Below are 21,969 nucleotides of genomic sequence, written 5' to 3'. Positions count from 1 at the left end.
TTATGTAGTTACTCTCAATTGAGCAGATGGATCTTTTGCTGTGTACTGGTCTGAATTTGGTGGTAAGAGCCAGACGAGATTAACTGTGCCCAAAAATTCCATAGCTTTCAGAAATAACAAAAATGCATTGAATCAATATAATTTTCCACTCATCATAACTGCTGTATACAAGCATATATTTATTTCACTGTGTAACTCAGATGTTACACTTCCAGGGCATACAAGTAAGTAGATACACAGTATCTTTATACCCGATTTGCATTAGAACCACTATCATTTGCTTTTAAGACAAAAAGTGAAGTTCAACGTCTTAATATTGGGCTAGACCTACATTTTTCTTGACAAGTAACATCAAAATACAGAACAAATTAAAAAAAAAGTGAAGGAATTCTATCATTTGCTCCAAATGCTGTATCTTTGGGGTGACTTCATTTCTTTTCCATTTCATTCCTGCAATAAAAGATATTCACCCAGCAGTAATTTTTGTAGCTCCACTAGAGTCAAAGAAGCCACAACAGTTTAGAAGATCATCAGCTTTTGTGGATACTGCCTTGGCCAGTGAACTTAGGAAACATGAAACACGTCTGGGAGTACAAGAGCACCTTACTATGCTCAACTGTTTTTCCCTGTGAAAATAAAACACTGACATTTTCCCTGTTGCATCTTGCTATTAGAGAGGCGTATGTTGGCTCAAACTTGGAAGATGGCATTGCCTTAGCACTGATAATGTAGATATACATTCTTAGGCGTACTGCACTCTTCCAGGTTTTGCTGCAGTTAAACATGTGCAGCACACCTCCATAGCCCCCTCCCCCTTTATGTCTGTTGTTCATATGTAGGTATAGATGCCATTTAAAATGCTGCTTAGGGAAATAAGGCAAAACCTCCTAGATGATTAACCTTTTCCTTTTCGAAATGCAGATGTCCTCTGTCTGTAGAGCAAATCAGCCTTCTCCTTTCAAATTATGTATTTGCTACTTTTGGTTTGCTACTAAGACTCTTCCAGATAAAGGCACAAGGGGTCAGTGTTGTTGCACAGCACAGCTTCAGTGAAAGGGTGAAAATGTGCTTTAGTCCGGAGATTTATTTACTTTAATATGGCAAGTTCTGAGAGGAGCATGAGCCCACAGCACAGACCAAAACTGGCATTGTAAGTCAGAATATGTTAGTATCTTCTATGCGCATATCTATAGAAACAGAATTATTAAAGGATTTTTTAAATTTCAATGTTAATTAAGAAATAGGTAAATGTAATCTCTTCTCAAATATTATATAAGTACAACTTGAAGTTGTAAATAGACTACAGAGGTAGAGGGAGATGTAAAGTTAGGCAGAAGGAACAATATATTATGGTATTATTTTTTACTATATTTATATATCAAAGAAACACGTACATGAAGATATAGTGGGATACACTACATCATTCACTGCTGTCACACAGAAGTTTGAATTCTGGCTCCAGATCTAGATCCACAGCTTCCTTTTGCCAGCTGGGCTATCTACTGACTTTTCATTCAGACCATCAACCAACCTCAGATGGTAGGGAAAGACAAGCTGAGGACGGTGTCCAATGAAAATTGTGTTCAACCTTTCTGTTGTAGCTGTCAAAAGTATTCCTGTCCATTGCATTGTGTGTTAAGGTCTGGGAGAATAGCTGATCTGAACTGCTGTTTCTGTTCTTAAAATTGTCCTATAGGTTAGAGCAGGAGCAGGAGCAGACATAGGAGTAGCAGAGAGTGGCAGACCAACAGCTCTTAACAGGTCACCATGTCCTAACATGACCTGTTGCCACTTTCACTGTTTCAGCTGGCCAGTGGTGTACTTTGTATGTCCATTTGGCTTTGTTTTCTGTAATTTGTTTCAAACTCTTGGCTGCTTAAAAGTAGTAATTAAAAACTTAGTAGACAAACAGAGATAAGTTCTCAAAATAGAGACATTCCCCCCTTTAATGGCATGTCCCTCTTGAAGGTCTCACAGTGACCTCTGTCAAGTTTGGTCTGAACTGATAACTTCACTCTAAGGATATCATCTGAAGAGTTCAGAGAAGAATTTTACCTCCCTCTATAATAATAATGTTTATCTTCAAGAAGAAGATTTAACATATGTATTATTATACTACTATGCAACTCCATGAATGGCCCACAAAAAGGGGAAAGTATTCACCAGTGTATAAAGTCCTGAGAGTATCTTTCTGACTAGTCAGGATTAGAGTCCGTAAGACTTTGCAGAAACATTACAAAAATCTTTATTCTATGACCTGTAGGAACAAAGTGTTCAACATATGGTATATTAGTAGCACCCTGTCAAACCTCTGGCAGCTCATAATAATTATCCTCTACTATACCATGCTAGGTGTGTGGAGGGAAATCCTGGCACCACTGAATTCAATAGGAAAAAATGCCCATTTACATGCATATAGATACTAACAAATATGAATAACCCATCTTTGTACCTAATTGCTTCCTTGGCCAGATGCCTGGTTACACATGTGATATTTAGGACAGACACAGTCCTTGCATGCTTTTGGCACAGTTCTGCCCCTTGTAACCTGTTTCTTACTTAGTATATTTATGTTATCCTTAACTATGGTGTTTGCATAATCCTGTCAAAAAAATGTTCGTGGCAGTGCTGGTAACCTGACGATTCTGGGTATCAGCAGCTGTGGTAGTACTGCAGAGATGGATACACAGTACATTTGTCTCTTCCACGTCTGGAGAGACCACAGCTGTATGGAGAAATTAGCCTGGCATTAACCCAAACTAATGTTTTCTGCACTGTACTTCAAGTGGTTCAGTGGGACTTACTCCAGTCTTGGTGCTATGCTATCAGCAACTTCTTGTTCAGCCTGCCTTCTGTCTATGTATCCTAGAGTACACGGAGAGAAAGCCTGCATCTGTTTGCTAAATACTGTGTGAGCATACCTAAAGATAGGAAAATACCTCCTTTCTGAGGTTAGTGACTTGCAGAAAGAGGAATGTTACTATTCTCAACTATGTTTTCTTTACACTTGTGTGCTTAAGTTGAATTCTTCATTGCTCTGTTTTTCCTAGGTTTCTAGAGCAAGAGAGAGTAGTATTCTTCATTGCTTTTTTTTTTCCCCTTTTATGTCTCTAGCAAATGCTTCTGTTTATCTGCAATACAGTCTCCTTGGCATTATTAGTGATTAGTTCTTCATTGTTTTTTAGTACTTGCAGGAGATAATGTGGGTTTTTGTTTGTTTCTTTTTTCTGGGTACTAGACCCGGAATAACTTTGAAAGCACTAGGCAGGAAGTGGAGAGACTCATGCAAAGAATGAAATCAGCCAACCAGGATTACAGACCACCAAGCCAATGGACAATGGAAGGCTATCTCTATGTGCAGGAGAAACGTGAGTAAAACGGATGTACTTTTTAATTTGAAAAGCACAGCAACAAATGCAAGGACACACAATACCTTTGTGTTTGAATGTCTGCAGACTTCAGCTGTGGTTGCTTTCCAAGTGATTGAGAGGTTTGAAAGAAAAATAAGTGTTTAACTTTTCAAAAAGCACTCAGAGTCACTACAGTCAGATGGAATGGTGATCGAAACACTTGTAAGCAACTCAACTCCTGCTCCCTGGGTCCTTGTGGGTAGGTCCCTGCTATTGGCCACCCCAGTGGCTGACTGGTAGCAAGGTCTGCTCTGGCTGACTGCCCTACACCTTGCTGCAGAAGCTGCAAGCTCCCAGCATTCTGTTTTGGCTCTGTCTGCCAAACCTTGCTGTCTCCTGTACTTTCTCCGCCTGAACAGGACCCCCCATAGTTCACCTAGCAGGAGCAACTTCCACCTGTACCAGGGATCTCCACTGACCCAGCCACCTTAAGAGTAAATGCACATGATGGAAAACAAAGGTGTAAGAAGAAGAAAAGTCACCTAAATACAGTCTGTCAACTTCAAAATAGCTGCAAATCTATCCTATGTTTTATTCACTTCATGAGACATGACAATGAAGTGATGAACTAAATGAAGGAATAGAACTGAAGTTGTCATAAGTGTCTGAAACTACTTGGAAGAGCCTAGCAATACATCATGTTATGAATGAAAACAGAACCAGGAAATATGTGAAAAGTCAAATGAGACAATTCAAAGCCATAGGTCACCTGAAGTGTCAACTTCCACTGTTTTACACTCTAACCAGTACAGAAAACCAAGCCCAAACTAGCTGCATTACACAGGATCATGCAAAATCCTCATCTTTCTATTTGCTGTGGAATCAGCCTAACCCTAGAAAAGTATATAGCAATGTTTTGAGGTAGTGTGTACATGCTTGTGCAAGTTTGATGTTCATGCAAAAATTACAAAATAGAACTTTGCACCTAATTTCTCAATCTAAAAATAAATAGAAGGCATCTGGATATAAAATCTCCGTGTCAGACTTGACCTCAGACAGCCTCAGTTTTGAAGATATCTTCTTTTAGATAATAACTCAAGAGACTACATGGAGTTGTAGATAATTGGTTTTCCAAATAACATAATGAAATTAATCTTTATTCCACATGTGAGCTAAAAGAAAGAAGCCTCAATGCTTATCATAGTTAACCTCAGCCACTTTTACCCTCAGTAGCACTGAAAGTTTTAAGAAGACCCTTTATGTTTTAATTGAGTAATGGTGATAAAAGAAACCAGTGTTAAGTGGAAATTACACTGAGCCCTGCTAATGCGGGAGGGAGAAAAGGAGTGAAGCATTGGGCACATTCTGTGCTTTATTAAACAGAGAGAGGCCAACTTGACATCCTCTTACTGAAAAGAAATTCGTTCATTAGTTTATTCTGGAGTAAGAGTAACAGGGTCTGTAATCTCTGTCAGTGGGGAAGGTACTAGTTGTGTATTTCCTTGTCATGCAGGTTTATTTTCCTACAACCATCATTCCATAGACTTGTGTCAAATTTTGGACAATTGGGTTAAATACTTGCTATTCTTGAGAGTAAAACTAAATCCCTTATATATTTATTAGTGTTATGCATAATAGTAAATAGTGGGTTTTTTTAAATGTCAGGAGGCCATAAATTGTTTTTATTCAGATGGATGGTCAGAGTAACAGGCCTGAAGTTGCAATGTAGGTTTCTGGCCACAATTTTTATTGAAAAGCAGGTGACTTTTAAACTCATCTAAAACAGCTTTGAGAGTGTTCATCCTTCTTATATATGCTAAAAGAGTTAGTGAAATGCCATCAGAGGAAAAATTGATTTAACATTATTATAGATTTTGTTTTGCTAAGTGAAAGTAAGTTACAATATAAGACCAGAACAGCTAATTTCTGAGGCTGGGTACCCAGTTGACTTGCCAATTCATGACATTACTTTCCTGCAAAATACAGGCAATGGGAGAACTTTCTCCGAGTTGCCGTTACAGATGGTATAAATTTCCACATCTCCCTTTGTGGATTGCCAGACATCTGACTTACATGACTGATGCAGCCTCCCGTATATCCACCACCTTTGTGGAAGGCTACATTTAGAAGGCAAAGTCATTGTATCTATACCAAACTACTAGGTTTGGTTTTAAAACCTTCCATTTTTAATTAACTGTTTACATTTTTTTTTAAAAGCAAACACAAAATCCCTAAATACTTCTTTTTTTTAAACTCTGAGCACTTTCATTTTAAAAAGAACTAAAAGGTGCAGATATACTGTACTTTGAAAAATCAGTATAATTTTTTTTCCCCATTAGTAACTCCCATTGAAATGAATTGGAAAATCACATGTGGGTTGAAAGTATCATCTAGTCGTTTCCTATTCTGACTTTGCACAGTAGTTCAAATACTGCATTATATATATGTATTTTACTTTGGCACCTACATTTGTGATGGCTCTGCAGAGAGGGACCATGTTTGAATGCCAGGCTCTGAAGCATAATGCTGTCCAAGAGGAAAGAAACACTTTTCTTTCTTGGTACCTCTTCACACACAGCCATTGTGTTTGCTGTCTGCGACTGAGTACACAGAAGCTCTGTCAATGCTAGTAAAATAAATGGGGCTGTACTCTGCCAGGGAGACTAGCTTGCACAGACTGTTACACCATCTATGCTAAATTTCCCATCCTCAAAAATCAAGCAGCTTTGTCCAAGTTCTCTACTAGCTATGTGTTACCTAGCAAGCGTGGGTGCTGCCAGCACTGTTTGTTAACCGGTGCAGTTATAGCCATAATGTTCTGGCCCAAGGGGGAGCAGTCACACTGCAAAAACCTGAATTATCCTGTCCTCTGCAGTGCACTACCCCTCCAGATGTATCTGTAAGAATCTTGGGAGCTTATCTTGTTCTCTGTGCTATAGTAAACTTTTTTTTTCCCCAGAAAATTCTGAGATATCTTAGTTGTACTTCTAGGATGTGGAGAGAATTATGGAAATGGTAAGGAGGATTTACTATGTGTCCTCACAGCAAAGAACACATTATAAGTACCTGTATATAAGCTAGGTTAGCGGCTGAAGTTTAAAATGCCATTGAGCTTAAGATCAAGAGGGTTTTGTATTTAGATCAGTGAATAAAGGTTCACAACAATGCCTGAGCAAAGCTTGAGGTAATCCAGGAGTGAAAACATCTTTCTGCATCAGAAAACCTATACCTTGCAGTAGGATTAAGTAGTAGTGTGGTGTGACCTCTCCAGGATAAGGCATATATCCATTTATTTGGGGATCACTGTGGATTTCATGTATGGCTATCTAAATCAAAGACTAGTAAATCCATAAGTACATTATACTTTGGTCTTGTGAGTGTGTGCAATTGTCAGTTTGTGGACTTTGTCAGTTTTGTGCCACTGTTACAGCCACCTCTTCCCCAGCAGACCCCCTCCCAAGGCATAAAAGGCCATCATTTCCTGCTGAAGGCGCCACCTCTGCCATCCAGCATTTTAACCCTCATCTCTAAACCACTGTTGTTTTAGAGTTCACTGTTCCTTTCCTTCCTTTCCTTTTCCATAATGAAATCACCCTCCGGTGTTCAACTACGCAAGATTAAATCTTTCTCTGACCCAGTGCCATTTTACCCATTCCCTTAAGGTAAGAGGTAGAAGAATAGAGTTCCTATGATACTACCAAAAGTATTTTTTGCCTTTGACAAGAACTCTGAAAGTAAAGGGAAATGTACTCTGACTTTAGGACTTTGTCCAATTTTCTGGATCTAATACCAGACTTCAAGGTTTCCCTCAGAGAAAGCATGTAATACTGAATCCTTATGCTTCACTTGGGTTGATAAAATCTTCAACTGTATTTCCTAGGCAGAAAAATCCTCAGGATCTTGCCTGTCTCCTGCTTATCTACCCTAGTAAAGTGCTGTTACCTATCCGGTTGCCAAAGAAAATCAGTCTGCTGGAATTTTGTTGAGCAACCTCAGCAAGCTGCAATATTTGAAAATTGTACCTGAACAACATGTTCAAACTAAAAAATGGTGGAGTTTTTGATTTTGTAGGCTACATGTGGATGCTGTTATGTTTCATTTCTCTACTCCATGTAACTCCAACTAAAATAGTGATAAAATGCCAAAATAATTATTTTTAATACTATCTTTCTTTAATCTAGGACCTCTTGGATTTACATGGGTAAAACATTACTGCACTTATGATAAAGGAACAAAAACATTTACAATGAGTACAGCTGAAACAAAATCTGGTGGAAAAGTGGTGAGTTGCATGTGCATGAACACATATATGAACTGTATATTCCATTTTTTACATTAAGCATTCAGGAACTGTTAAAAGAAAAAAATGTGGTGAAGAAAGTATAAGGCTGTTTCCATACATGAAGGAATGCATGTTTTATATAGCATAGATAAATATTTAAGTAAAAATATTTCTTTTATAACCTATATAAGCCACATAGTTAATAACTTCTCTAATGTGGTGGTCGCAAATGCATAGGAAATCAATCATATTTGCACAGAATCATAGAATGGATGAGATTTGGAAGGGAGCTCTGGAGGTCATCTAGTTTAATCTCCATGCTCAATGTAGGGTCAACCAGAGCAGGTCAGCAAGGCTTGTGTCCAGACAGGTTTTAGATATCTCCAAGGATGGAGACCCCACAACTTCTGTGGGCAACCTGTTTCAGCATTTGACTCGTAGAAAAGCTTTTTCTTAAGTTCAAATGAAATTACCTGTATTTCAGTTTGTGCCCATTGCCTCTTGCCCTTTCACTGGGCACCAGTGAGAAGAATTTGACTCCTTTTTTACTCCTTCCCATCAGGTATTTATCTATGAATAGATATGATCCCCCTTCTCCAGGCTGAATATTACCAGCTCTCTCAGCCTCTCCTCATATGACAGATGCTCCATGTCCGTAATCACCTTGGTAGCCCTTAGCTGGACTTGCTTCAGTACATCACATTCTCTCTGTTGCACTGGGGAGCCCAGCACTGGACACAGCACTCCAGATGTGTCTTACCGGTGCTGAACAGACCGGGAGGATCACCTCCACTGACCTGCTCTCAGTGCTCTGCCTGATGCAGCACAGGGGGCTGTTGGCCTTCTTTGGCAAGGGCACATTGCTGGCTCCTGGTCAACTTGGTGCCCACCAGGACTTGCAGGTCCTTTTCTGCCAAGCTGTTTTCCATCCTGTCAGCCCCAGCCTGTCCTCGTGCCTGGGTTTATTCCTATTCATGCGTAACATGCTGACCCCTTGGGCATAGCACTAGTGGCTGGCTGCAGCTGGACTTCTGCTGTGAGCTCAGCAGTTCAGCCAGTTTTCAGTCCACCTCACCATCTGCTTATCTAGCCTGTACTTCACCAGTTTGTCTATGTGACTATATAGACTGTCTATGTGAGAATGTAGTAGGAAGTATCCTACTGTAGTAGGATGTAGTGTCGAAAGCCTGGCTAAAGTTGAGATAAACAATATTCTTTGTTCTTCCATCATCCACTGAGCCATCCATCACATTGTAGAGGGCTATCAAGTTGATCCTGCATGATCTCCCATTCATTAAATCCATGCTGACTACTTCCAGTCGCCTTTCTCTCCCTAATATGTTTGGAAATGCTTTCCAGGATCCCTTCACAGGGATCACGGTGATGCAGACTGATCTGTAGTCCCCTGTAGGACAAGAGGAAATGGCCTGAAGTTGCACCAGGAGTGGTTTAGATTGGTTATTAGGAAAAATTTCTTCACCTAAAGGGTTGTCAAGCATTGGAACAGGCTGCCCAGGGAAGTGGTTGAGTCACCATCCCTGGAGGTATTTAAAAGACACGTAGATGTGCCACTTAGGGTCATGGTTTAGTGGTGGACTTGGCAGTGTTAGGTTAACGGTTGGACTCAATGATCTTAAAGGTCTTTTCCAACCTATATGACTCCATGATTCTATGATTCTATATTCTTCTCCTTACTCTTCATGAAGACAGGAGTGACATTTGCTTTCTCCCATTCCTCAGGAACTCCCCTGATTGCATCAGCCTTTCCAACATTATAGAGAGTGACCTCACAATGATGGTGGCCAGAACTAGGAGTTAGTCAGCTTTATTCTTTAGAAATCTTTTTGTCTATGTGTAAGAGTTGACAGAATTATATGATATTTGTTGTAACATGTGACATATGTTATATATGCAGATGTTTGTAAAGTTTTCAATTTAGGGAGTTTTCTGGAATACAATGATTAAATAACAAACGTGACAGAAAGCTATTAACTGTAGTCTTATTTTATATACAGAGAAATTATTTTATATGTTCCTAAATAATTTTAATGCCCATGTTAAGGCATGTTCTTTGGACTGTTCATTACAGTTAAATTTAAGATACGAAGCCAAGATATATCAGCATACTGCCTGTGCTAATTTTGTTTTGTTTTGTTTTGTTTTATAGAATGGCCTTGTCACAAGCTCACCAGAAATATTCAAGCTAAAATCTTGCATCAGGAGAAAGACAGATTCAATTGACAAACGTTTCTGTTTTGATATTGAAGTATTTGAGAGGTTTGATTTTTTTTCATTGTGTTAACAAATTGAAAATAGTTAAAAATAGAAGCACTTGCAACCAATATATAATAATTACTCCTGTAACAGGAACATGTATTTCTCAGTATGCTTGTATCCAGACAAACTAGGCTTTCAAGACTTAGTACTTACTTGTTCAAAGCTGTTTTCCTAACAAAATTCACTACACTGCATATGTGTTGTCTTAACTACATTACCTTTGCATGCAGATGCAAGATGGATTCTTACGGAACCTGTAGCACAACTGACTACCCTCTTTTAGGAAGAGTTCATAAATATTTTTATAGATGCTTACTAAGAGGCATATTCTGTATCAGTCTCTTATTTCTTTCAGAAATGTATGATAGCACATCATTCTTCTTTTTTGAAAATTACTTCTACAATATTTTTTTTTTCATTTATTCCTGGATATTACAATTATATAAGATAGATGAAAACAGCTTGTCTGTATTTTAAGTGTATGTACACATTACTTCGTAAAAGTTTTTTTTCAAGCTTGGGTATTAAGAGGAATATTGAATTAATTTTTCCCCTTAAAATATTATAAATAGACTGACTTTTGTAATCATTCTCTGAAGAAATATTTTATGACTGTTGCTGTCATTTTAAATTCCTTTCAGAACCGTTGTATTTACATGATGATTTTGGGGCTACTTTGGTACTTTCAAATATAATACATTATTATACACAGTACATTATTATACACAATACAAAATGTTTTCTAAACTTGAGTGTGTTCAGGTGTAAGAAAGAGAAATTTGATATGAACAAATGTTGTGTCTAATTGGTCTCTTGAAAGCTCCTAAGCTTGAATTGACAGGTTGAGTTTGAAATTGGTAGTTGTTTCTTTCTAAGTAGAATTGCATTTATTGCAATATATGGCCAATTACTGTGGCAGTACCACTGTAATGTACTCACAAGTAAGTGTTGTCCCTTCTCTCTGCTAGAACTTCCACAGTTCAACAAAACTGCATAGAACAATTAGTTCTATCTGCAGTTCCTCACGTTCTCACCAAAGAGATAGTTACAGGCACTTTTTACATACTGTTTATGCCTTTTGGACATTTTGATTGATTACAGATGGGCATGGCCTATAAGTTAAAGCCATTCTGTGAACTTGGACAGGAGATTGAAAGGGGAGTAGAATACAAAGTTACTTGGTCATTACTGTAAGGATGTAACTTTCACAGGCTGATAGAAAGTTCACTTTTCTGATGGATTTGGTATTTAGCAGGGAAGTAGTGAATTTTTTTCAAGTCAGCAGAGGCAATAGATAGACAACAAAATACCTAGAAATATTTGGTGGGAGTTCATATACAAGGGCAACATTAATACCTTCTGAATGTCATGTTGGTAAAACATGGGTTTGCTCTAAGAAAGAGAAGATGCAGTGGCTGTTACTGATGTCACTAATGACTAAGAATGTGAGCGAGTTCATATAAACACAGTGCTGCAATACTGTGTGGTAATGATTACATTGGAACTAATTTTAAATTCAAGATTTAATATTGTTTACTTGGATTAAAATGTTGGACATCACCTGCAAAATACAGAAATCTTTACAAGTAATTGACATTAGTAAAAGATAAATTTCTTTCGTAACATGAGGGTATGACTTTTCATCATGAAAGAACTCTTTTTTAAAAACGTGCAGCTACACCAGTCTTCAAAATTTTGTTGCAAGATTTTATGGGGAACTTCTGTCTCCAAACACCTTATCCCACAGAGCTAATTCTCTCCTTGCATTATTATATGCAACATTATATGAAGCATTATATGAAATAATATCTCATTAAAACATTGGAAAACCGTGCAGACTTATGTGCGAATCTCATTTTACTGAAGAACCATGTTAACTGAAAGAAACACTTGTGAACAACTAATGGAGAACACACACTGTGAGTCCTTCTAATTGACATAATTAATTACAAATTTACTTAGGTGTTTTTCACACCTACATTCAGCGCAGACTTCTTTTAAAAACTATTCTAGAGGTTACACCGTCTGATTTGTATTGGAGTGATATAAAAAAATGTGTTTCACCTTGAATGTAATATTTATTTGTGAGAAATTACCAACTATTTCAGTAACTAGAGAGGAAGTTAGTTCAAAATGTATTGAAATTGGTTTGGGCTTTTTTTTTTTTTCCCCTCAAGAAAACTAGTATTTGGAGATGATAGTGTTAGATATTTGAGTATTAAAAGATGCCATACTATGACTGCAAACTTGGCCAACAGATTATATCAGAAACACAGAGCTAAAAGCAGGTATCTCTAAGCTTGAAGTAAAATGACACTCAGAAATTTCTGTTCTTTCTGTACATGCTATCCAAGGGGCTGTAAGTATAAATGCAATTTTCCAACTGAAATATTAAGCAGTAGTCACAATAGAAAAAAGGAAAAAAAAAGTCTGTTTCTATTTCTAAAGTATTTTTGAGAGGAAAAGTTCTAGGTAAGAATCTGTGGGTAGGTGGTAAGATGGAATATTAAAACATAGGTAAATTTAGACTTTATGAAAAGAGAAAAAAAATTATACATCTTAATCTGGATTAACTGTATCTTTTTACACTTGTGGTGGTAGATAGAAAACAAAATACTCAACTTGCCTTTTTAGGTAAAAAGGCAGGGCCTGCTCCTCGAATGGTTTGGTGTATGTGTGTGAACACACATTTTGATATTTTGTATTGTCCAGTTGCTTTCTTGCATGCTTTTTAAAAACAAGGTGACAATGTAGGCCTTTTGGAGAAGGTAGGAGGGGATGGTGGTTTTTTGGTTATTTTTATAGTGGAAGATGAATACCTAGTAAAAACTACCATGTCCTTTATTTGTGAACCTGCCATAGAAAAATCACAATTTTGGACAGTCTGTTGAGAGTTTTGAGCAGAGATACACTACGCTGGTGTGGAAGCAGGACTTTTTAAAATGGGCTGTCTCTTGGGCCTTCTATGTTGGCAAATCAGTGAATTCATTTCAAAGCATTTCTTAAAGAGCTCATTTGCCTATGATCACAAATAGAGACTAATTCCTTGTATTTACACATTTTTTCATATCATTCCAGGAACAAAGATTGAAATTGGTTCCCTCACCACTTCACTAGTTCCCATGACTCTTTTCCTATGCAATGTCAAAGCTTCATCAACAGAGAGGATATGCCACTTTTTTAACTTCTGTTGTAGCGGTTAGAGCACAGCCAGCAGAAATAACAGCGGTTTTTTGAATCCTCTCAAATAAAAAATTCCTGCACCATGACCAGTACTCAGCTCAATTGGCTTTACATCTCCATACTTGAGATACTATCTCAAAGCCCACTTTTTAGGCAACCGTTTTAGGGCACATTTCTTTTGGCCGACTTTGGATATCTATTTTGGGTTTTAATGACTTTTAGATTAAATGTACCTATTCTCTTCATTTGCTATGAAAGGAATGTAGATAACCAGATCAGGCATAGACATATTTAGTCAAATTGAGGTGATGTATCTTGCCCTTAAGTTTTCCACCCTAAGCATCTCCCCACTGAAAAATGGGTTGTATTGGAATCCATTTGCAGGTCTATAACTCATCTTGGAATACAGATGTGCCTAATACTTACGAGAGGCTTGTAGCACTTAGGACTAGGCATCCAAAAGTACATATTGCAGTACCAAACTTCTAAAAAAACAGACCTGTTTTTAAATCTAGCTCAACATTATTGTGTTATGTCAGAAGCCATCAACTTCCTTAACTTCTTTCTGTCTTTTATGTATTCACTTCATGTCAATATGCGTTTGGATTCTGACTTTGGATACTGTTTGAGAAAAAGAAATTAGTAACTTCAGTATATGTGTGTTTTTGACAGACCAGGAATCATCACTCTGCAAGCTTTTTCAGAATCCAACCGAAAACTTTGGCTCGAAGCTATGGATGGAAAGGAACCGGTAAGGATATTTTTTCATTTCCTTTTTACAGTTTTGTGGCACATGTATTTAAGAAAGAAGCTAGTGTGCATTTCAGATAGCCTGTACAGGCAAATACAGTTCTGTTCTTTGTGAGACACTATTGGAAGCATACAGTGAAGGTAGGTACAAAGTAGAAAAGCAGAACTATCAGTGAATTTAAGCCTTTATTTATATATTATTCACAGACAATCACAGAATGGTAGAGGTTGGATGGGACCTCTGAAGGTCATCTGGTCCAACCCCCCTGCCAGGGCAGGATCACCTAGGGCAGGTTGCACAGGAACGTGTCCAGTCAGGTTTTGAAGGTCTCCAGAGAAGGAGACTCCACAACCTCTCTGGGCAGCCTGTTCCAGTGCTCCGTCACCCTCACAGTAAAGAAGTTTTTCCTCATGTTGAGGTGGAACTTCCTGTGCTGCAGTTTATGCCCATCGCCCCTCGTCCTGTCACTGGGCACTGCTGAAAAGAGACTGGCTCCATCCTCCTGACAGCCACCCTTCAGATATCTATAGACATGGATAAGGTCGCCTCCCAGCCTTCTCTTCTCCACACTAAACAGCCCCAGGTCTCTCAGCCTTTCCTCGTACGAGAGATGTTCCAGTCCCTTAATCATCCTCAGAGCCCTCCACTGGACTCTCTCCAAAAGTTCCTTGTCTCTCTTGAACTGGAGAGCCCAGAACCGGACACAATACTCCAGATAAGGCCTCACCAGCGCAGAGCAGAGGGGGAAGAAAACCTCTCTTGACCTGCTGGTCACACTCTTCTCTGTGTGGCCCTCTTGGCCACCAGGGCACATTGCTGTCCCATGGATACTTTATTGTCTACCAGGACTCCAAGGAGCTGCTTTCCAGCAGGGCACCCCCTAACCAGTACTGGTGTGTGGGGTTGTTCCTAACCAGGTGCAGAACTCTACACTTGTCCTTGTTAAATTTCATGAGGTTCCCCTCCGCCCAACTCTCCAGTCTGTTCAGGTCCCGTTGAATGGCAGCACAGCCTCCTGGTGTATCAGCCACTCCTCCCAGATTTGTATCATCAGCAAACTTGATGAGGACACGTTCCAACCCTTCATTTAGGTCATTGATGAAGATGACGAACAAAACCAGACCCAGTACTGACCCCTGGGGAAAACCACTAGCTGTAGGCCTCATTTTATGTTAGGATATTTAATGTTTAAGTAATATGCTAGCATATTGTCTAATAGGATTCATGGTTCAGGTAACATTTGGGAAGTGGTAGTTTTTACACTGGTAAAGAAAAACTAGCTTTTGGGCAGCATCGTGGAGTAAGCAATTAGCACCATCTTGAAAGGCACCGCAGAGAGCATAAAAATGTGTTGAAAGCTACTAAGAGACAGGCTTGTCTGAGATTTCTTCCCACTATTAATCTGCTCTTAAAATAGTCACTGAATGAGAGTGATGCCAGACCTGTGTCCAAGGGGAAAAAAATGGTTGATCAATTTTATGAGATAGATTAGTGTTTTTACAAGCTTCTTGCTTGACTGAAACAGTACTGAAATTTAACCCATTTGGAGTCTGCAAATCTGACTTACAACACATTTTAGGTGCCTATAAATTTAATGCTATTAAATCCCTAGTCAATCCATAATCTCAAGGCTGGCCTGAATAGATTTCTAGGACACATCCCACTGGCCCTCTGCCTTCTCCCCAGAGGTGAAGGTGATCAGCTTTGTAAAATTGCAAACACAACCAAAACAGTGGCTTGTTGCCCTCTCCACCTGCTCAGATCCTAGCCCAGGGCTGATAACCTGGGTGAGTGCTGTGGGTGTAAACATCAAGGGAAAGGTGGAAGGCAAGGTTGCCTTTCCCCTAGCAGCAAGCTAATACACAGCATGTTGCAGCTAGCTTAAAAAATACCAACAAACCTGGCAATAAAGCATTTAAAGCACAAACGTTGACCTCTTGCCCTTTTTTTTACAGATCTACACACTGCCAGCCATTATTAGCAAGAAGGAAGAAAGTAAGCTTTTTATTTATGTAGAGTTACCAAATATAGCTAGATTTCTTTAATGTCCTGGTTTCTAGATGTGTGTGTGTGAGAGATTAATTACTTTACATTTTCTTTCTGTTGCTATGAAATAACTGTTTGTTGGATTAGATGATTGGGTTATACAAAAACATATACTAAGCTATGTAAACTGCGAGAAAGCCTTCAACTTTTGTATAACTATCAAACATAAATTAGAAGAAAAATTCATTGGCTCCAAAGCTACAATATAGTTAATAAATCTCTAAAAGGGAGTCTGCATACCTAAATGTAAATATATGCCAGTGTGTTGAAATAATATCCCTATACAGAATCATAGAGTCATTAAGGTTGGAAAAGACCTTTAAGATCATCAAATCCAACTGTAAACCTAACACTGCCAAGTCCCACTAAACCATGTCCCTAAGCACAACATCTTTTAAATACCTCCAGGGATGGTGACTCAACCACTTCCCTGGGCAGCCTGTTCCAATGCTTGAACAACCTTTTCAGTGAAGAAGTTCTTCCTAATACCCAGTCTAAACCTCCCCTGGCACAACTTGAGGCCATTTCCTCTCATTCTATCACTAGTTACTTGGGAGAAGAGACCAATACCCACCTCACCACAACCCCCTTTCAGGTAGTTGCAGAGAGCGATAAGGTCTCCCCTCAGCCTCCTCCAGACTAAACAACCCCAGTTCCCTCAGCTGCTCCTCATAAGACTTGTTCTGCAGACCCCTCACCAGCTTTGTTGCCCTTCTCTGGACACGCTGCAGCACCAAAATGTCCTTGTAGTGAGGGGCCCAAAACTGAACACAGTATTCAAGGTGCGGCCTCACCACGGCCAAGTACAGGGGCACAATCACTTCCCTACTCCTGCTGGCCACACTATTGCTGGTACAGGCCAAGACTCTGTTGGCCTTCTTGGCCACCTGGGCACACTGCCAGCTCATGTTCAGCTGGCTGTCAACCAGCACCCCCAGGTCACTTTCCGCCGGGCAGCGCTCCAGCCACTCCTCCCCAAGCCTGTAGCGTTGCATGGGGTTGTTGTGACCCAAGTGCAGGACCTGGCACTTGGCCTCGTTGAATGTCTTATAGCTGGCCTCGGCCCATCACATCTTTGTGATTTTAGGTGTATATGCATCTATTATACATACACTGAGTAATAATACAAGTATATTTAAAGATACTATGAGATTTATTAACATTATAATTAACATTATATTAACACATATGTCTTATTAACATATTAACAGAAATATGTAAAAATAATTTAAATATATGTGTGGGTATATGTCTCTCAGAGAGAGCAAGCAATGTGTCAGATATGAACATACATCTTCATAGGAGGTATATTTGAGATTCTGGAAATCTAAAATTTAAGCCACTATGTTTTTTATGTGACGATGTTTATTTTAATGGTGATAAAAATGCTGCTATCAGATCTTTATTTAGCTAGTTAGAGCACTGAGCATTGAAGATACAAAAATTAATGAGAAATACTTTCACTTCAAATAAGCTCACTAATTGAAGTCAATAACAAAGATTGTTTTCCTATGTTACCATTTTATAAGTGTTTATGTGCATGTGCAAGGAAGAATGTCGTATTAAAACCAATGAATATATTCTGTTCGTAATGTACAGTAATCTCCTTTTCAAGCTACAAGCTTTCAGCTGTATGCATATAGGGGCTACTGATTTCTGAGAAAGACAGTAGAATATTCTGCTCCTAATCATATAGTAATGATTAAAAGGTTGGATTTTGAGTGCTAAGGATGTATCTACAAGAATACTATTACAGAGTAGGTATCATAATCTCATGGATAGATGTGTGTCAGTCCTTCTTGACTAACACGTGAATGTAGCTAAACACGGAGATTTTGTATACTGATGTTAGAAAAGAATTACCTTTTTTCTTCTTCTTATAGTGTTCTTAAATGAAGCAGGTTTCAACTTTGTGAGGAAATGTATTCATGCTGTAGAAACAAGAGGTGTGTATTAAATCACAAATTATGTATTAGATTATTATGAGCATTTTTATCAAATATTACTTTGATTAATTCTGCATGTTTTACAGCTGTGCTTTGGTATGTGTCCATCATTTGGTTTGTGCTTTTTGCGTTTTATCTTGTACTTTACACTTAAAACTGTTGCCACGTGTTCCAACAACTGTTCTTAACATATCATTTAAGTAGGTTTTTTAAACGTTTTCTGTAATTTCATGTTACTTAGCTTAGTACAGAGTTGCACACATCTTTAGTGTTTAATCTGTGTGCACCAAATTGTGCTTTCTCATCGTAAAACTGTTAGGGAGCCTCAGCTCCCAACTTTGGTTTCTGGCATGAAACCTGAAGACCAACAGGTGGCATGAATACTCTCTGCTGGAACATCTTTTTTGCAGAGCATAACTCCTGTCATTTTATTCACTCATTTTGTGCGTGGTTTACCCATTTTTTAAATGTTTAGAAACTCATTTTTAGTAGTGGGAATGTACAAAAAGAAAATAATAGTCACTTGCCCGATGAGATGACATCTTGCAACTCACAGCACGTTTTTAATTAACCCCTTTCAAATGAAGATTATGGCTATATCATCTTCCACAAAAAGAGGTAACCTTTTAGTGGCCACGCCCTGAACCACCAGTATGCAACTCTCTTCTAATCCAGAAGCTGTCTGGTCTCTCTGTGCAACATTGAGCTTAACATGATTTCAGTTTCTCAGGTGACAATGTTAATGTAGCTTTTGAAACACTGCTGACTCAGAGCTTGCATTTTTTTTCTGGGGGAAATAAAATGGAAGGGGTTAAAACAAAACACCTAAGTTATCTAAGTGACATGAGACTTTGGAATGTTGTTTTCAAAGGAAAGGTGGACAATTTTTAAATGGTAAAACCTGAAGTGGAGAAAAGACTTTTAAATCCTGCTGATTTTAAAAGGCAGTTAAAAACAATAAAATTATCATAACTGCAATCCTGAAATACTGTGTTGTGAATGTCACACTTCAAACATTTTTTATTAGTATCTATGCTATTAAAAAAAACCTAACAGTTGAAACTTCTGGGTAAATTGGGACTTCACTGTCTCTATTTTGCATGGGGATCCATGCATAACATATAAATTCTCAGCTGCAGTGTTGCAACAGTATACAGTATATGTTTTTATTTTGGGTTATTTCTCCTATAAACGTCAATCAGTTCTTAACTGGAAGAGATGATGGTCTAAGCAAATATAGATGCGTAGTAATTCCACTGAAGTCTAGCTAACTTGTTAACGTGTAATGTGTTTTAAGACTGCTTTTGGGTGTTATTTTTCACTTTTCACAGCCATCTTGTTGTTTGCTCTTATGGGTCATTTCTGTGCAAAAGGGTTGTTGTATAGTGCGGTGATTCAGTGGAATGCATTTGTTAACATCCCAGAAGAGAATTCAGTAGATCAAAGCAGTACTCAAGAATGTAATTGTACAATTTTCCATAAATACATTTAGATGGTTTGAAAACATACACCAAGGTTCCATCAGCATGTTTCGGAATAACCATATTTTCATTATTTTCAATGTGCTTGTTTTCCCACTGTAGGTATTACAATCCTGGGACTGTATAGAATAGGTGGTGTAAACTCCAAGGTGCAAAAGCTGATGAATACCATATTTTGTAAGTATCTGAAGTGAACCTTTGTCAGTGTGCGGCATGTGTGCTGTGGTCCCTTTTGCCTTAACTGCTGTGCTCAGAAGATCATGTCATAGTATTTACAATTTTGTACATGCAATTACTTAAATTTAGTTTCCAGTCTTAAAATGAGTGATCCATCTAACTAGTTTCTTGTGTGCATTAGTATTCAATTTCTGCGTGCAATCATTGATAAACATGAGCAAATTACTGATAAAATGCATTTCTTCTTTTAGCTTTAAAGTTCTATTTATTGGTATCTGTTTGGCATATTTCAGAAGTGGTCTGAAGCTTAGTTCGGTAACACAGCATATCTCTGTTAAATAAACAGTTGGTTTAGTCTTTCACTTTTCATGCTAATTTGGTGCTCTGATGCCTGTGAATGTCTAAGCCAAATACGTTAGTAATTCTCTGTTGATTAGGGTTTACTTTACACTTTGATACAGTGCTTATAGTTAATGTTTACAGGTACTAAATATGAGTGCTGAATTCATTTTTATTAATACTTTGGCAGAGATTAAAAGATTTAAATTTATCAGATTGGTAGTTAATCTGGCTAGTAAGTAATTACATGAGCTAAATGACTAATCTATTAGCTTTGCTAGTTAGTGTGTTAGTCAATCTATAACACAAATTCAATTTTCTACCAGCCCCTAAATCTCCTCCTGATATGGATATTGATATGGAACTTTGGGACAATAAAACAATAACAAGTGGACTAAAAAACTACCTCAGGTAAGTATGATGCTAGACAAATCTCAGTATTCCTTTTCTGGCCCATTAATCTTTTCCTTATTAATATCCTATTACATTTCTTGTATCCGTTAGCATGGTAATAATTGAGTATATTATTATCTTGCCTAATATCCCTGTGATTATGTGTAATAATAAATCTAAAATCTGTCACACACTTTCTGCCTTATTAAGATAGTCATGCCATATATATAGCCCTAAATTTGTCAGAATTTAATTAATTGCATGGTTTTATTTAAAGACTTTTACATTAACCACAAAATATGTTGTGCTCAGTCTTTCTTTTCTGAATCCCTTAAGCTGTGTACCATGAGGCTTCATGGCATCATTGTTGGAGCAGAATAAAAATTTCTGCAAAAGCATAGGTTTTTATCCTATGCTGTTGGTGTCTTCACAAACACCATATCCCTCCCACACTATCATTTTCTCTTAAAGTTTTTGCTAATAAGAGACAGAATTTTCAAGAATGGTACTTCTGAGATCAGTCTTTTTTGGGTCTCAATATATAACGTTCAAAAGAAACATAATGAAAAGCGTCAAATTCAGTTGGTGGGTGTTCTATGCCTTCTAAAAACCTAGATTTCCTAAACCGGTCACCTGACAAAGGGTAGCATCAGGAATCCCTATTCACTCTGGAAAGTAAGCCTAGGAGTTATAGTGTAATGCTCATGTAAACTTCATTGAAAAGACTGGCTTTGGTTGAAGAAATTTATAGTAAATCTTCAGAAGCACAAATCATTGTAGGTACTATATTTGTGAAATGGGAACATGAGCTAGCAGGAGCTGTGTGTTTGTGTCTAGAAAACAATTCACACTCTGTCTTTCAGAGGGTGACTCTTCTAGGATCTCTCAGATCAGAATTTTGGTCCCAAATTTTATTTCATTTCATTTCATTTTTGCCTTTCTTGGGCAAAAGATTGCTTCTGCAGCCCACTTGTCCCATGTTCTGCAGTTGTATTTATTCCTGTGCTACAGTATGAAAGCCAGAAAACAGTGATTCTCTGTGCTGAAGTCAGTGCCAGTAGTATTTCGCTTACTAGTTTACATGGTGACACCAGATTAAACTCAAGGAGATTTTCAGACTATGTATGTGATTGAGTTGTATACTACTTGCAATCAGTCATCACTGAATTGGGTTTCCTACAACTTACCAATATACATTATGCAGATGTTGAGGGCTATCACAAAAAGACTTCAAGTAAGGTGTGGTTTTTAATATTCTTTTTAATATTTTTTTACAACCAGGTGTCTTTCAGAACCACTGATGACTTTCAAGCTGCACAAAGATTTCATTGTCGCTGTTAGTAAGTAAAATAATAAATACACTTTCATGAAAGTCATATTATTTCTAACCCTTAATCTCCTCAGTTGCTATCCTTATTTTTCTCCTTGGTCTATTATTCAGTGATCCAGCCATGGATCTGAGTTCTTCCATGTCACTGTATGTGACAGCACAGTGCAACATGAAAGCCCTCAAAACAGAGAACTCACACTAGATGAAGCTGTTCAGTGGTTTGTTCCGATCTTTTCTGTGTGACTGCCTTCTGCATGAAATTTTGAACCTTGATTTATATGTTTGTGTTATATGGGCTGATAATTCTTTCGAAGCATTCATCCCTCTCATCCCCATTTCCTGTTGCCTTCATAAGAATAAAAGACACTGAAGAATTTTAGATATTTTCAATATCAAGGAGTAAAATCTTGGATT

General features: G+C 38.0%; 1 protein-coding gene across 1 annotated transcript in view; it reads left to right on the top strand.

The window, feature by feature from the left end:
• ARHGAP42 (Rho GTPase activating protein 42) overlaps positions 1–21,969 on the top strand; it is a 167,797-nt gene that overhangs the window by 121,225 nt on the left and 24,603 nt on the right. The window contains exons 8-16 of the mRNA XM_082001394.1: positions 3,239–3,368; positions 7,532–7,632; positions 9,800–9,909; positions 13,765–13,843; positions 15,799–15,838; positions 17,773–17,835; positions 19,419–19,493; positions 20,159–20,243; positions 21,507–21,565. Coding sequence (XP_081857520.1) covers positions 3,239–3,368; positions 7,532–7,632; positions 9,800–9,909; positions 13,765–13,843; positions 15,799–15,838; positions 17,773–17,835; positions 19,419–19,493; positions 20,159–20,243; positions 21,507–21,565 — 742 coding nt within the window. The remainder of the gene's footprint in view (positions 1–3,238; positions 3,369–7,531; positions 7,633–9,799; positions 9,910–13,764; positions 13,844–15,798; positions 15,839–17,772; positions 17,836–19,418; positions 19,494–20,158; positions 20,244–21,506; positions 21,566–21,969) is intronic.

The sequence above is a fragment of the Phaethon aethereus genome, assembly GCF_964289735.1.
Source record: "Phaethon aethereus genome assembly, chromosome: 1".
Taxonomy (NCBI): domain Eukaryota; kingdom Metazoa; phylum Chordata; class Aves; order Phaethontiformes; family Phaethontidae; genus Phaethon; species Phaethon aethereus.
The sequence above is the reverse complement of the archived record's forward strand: the minus strand, read 5'-3'. Positions and strand labels throughout refer to the sequence as shown.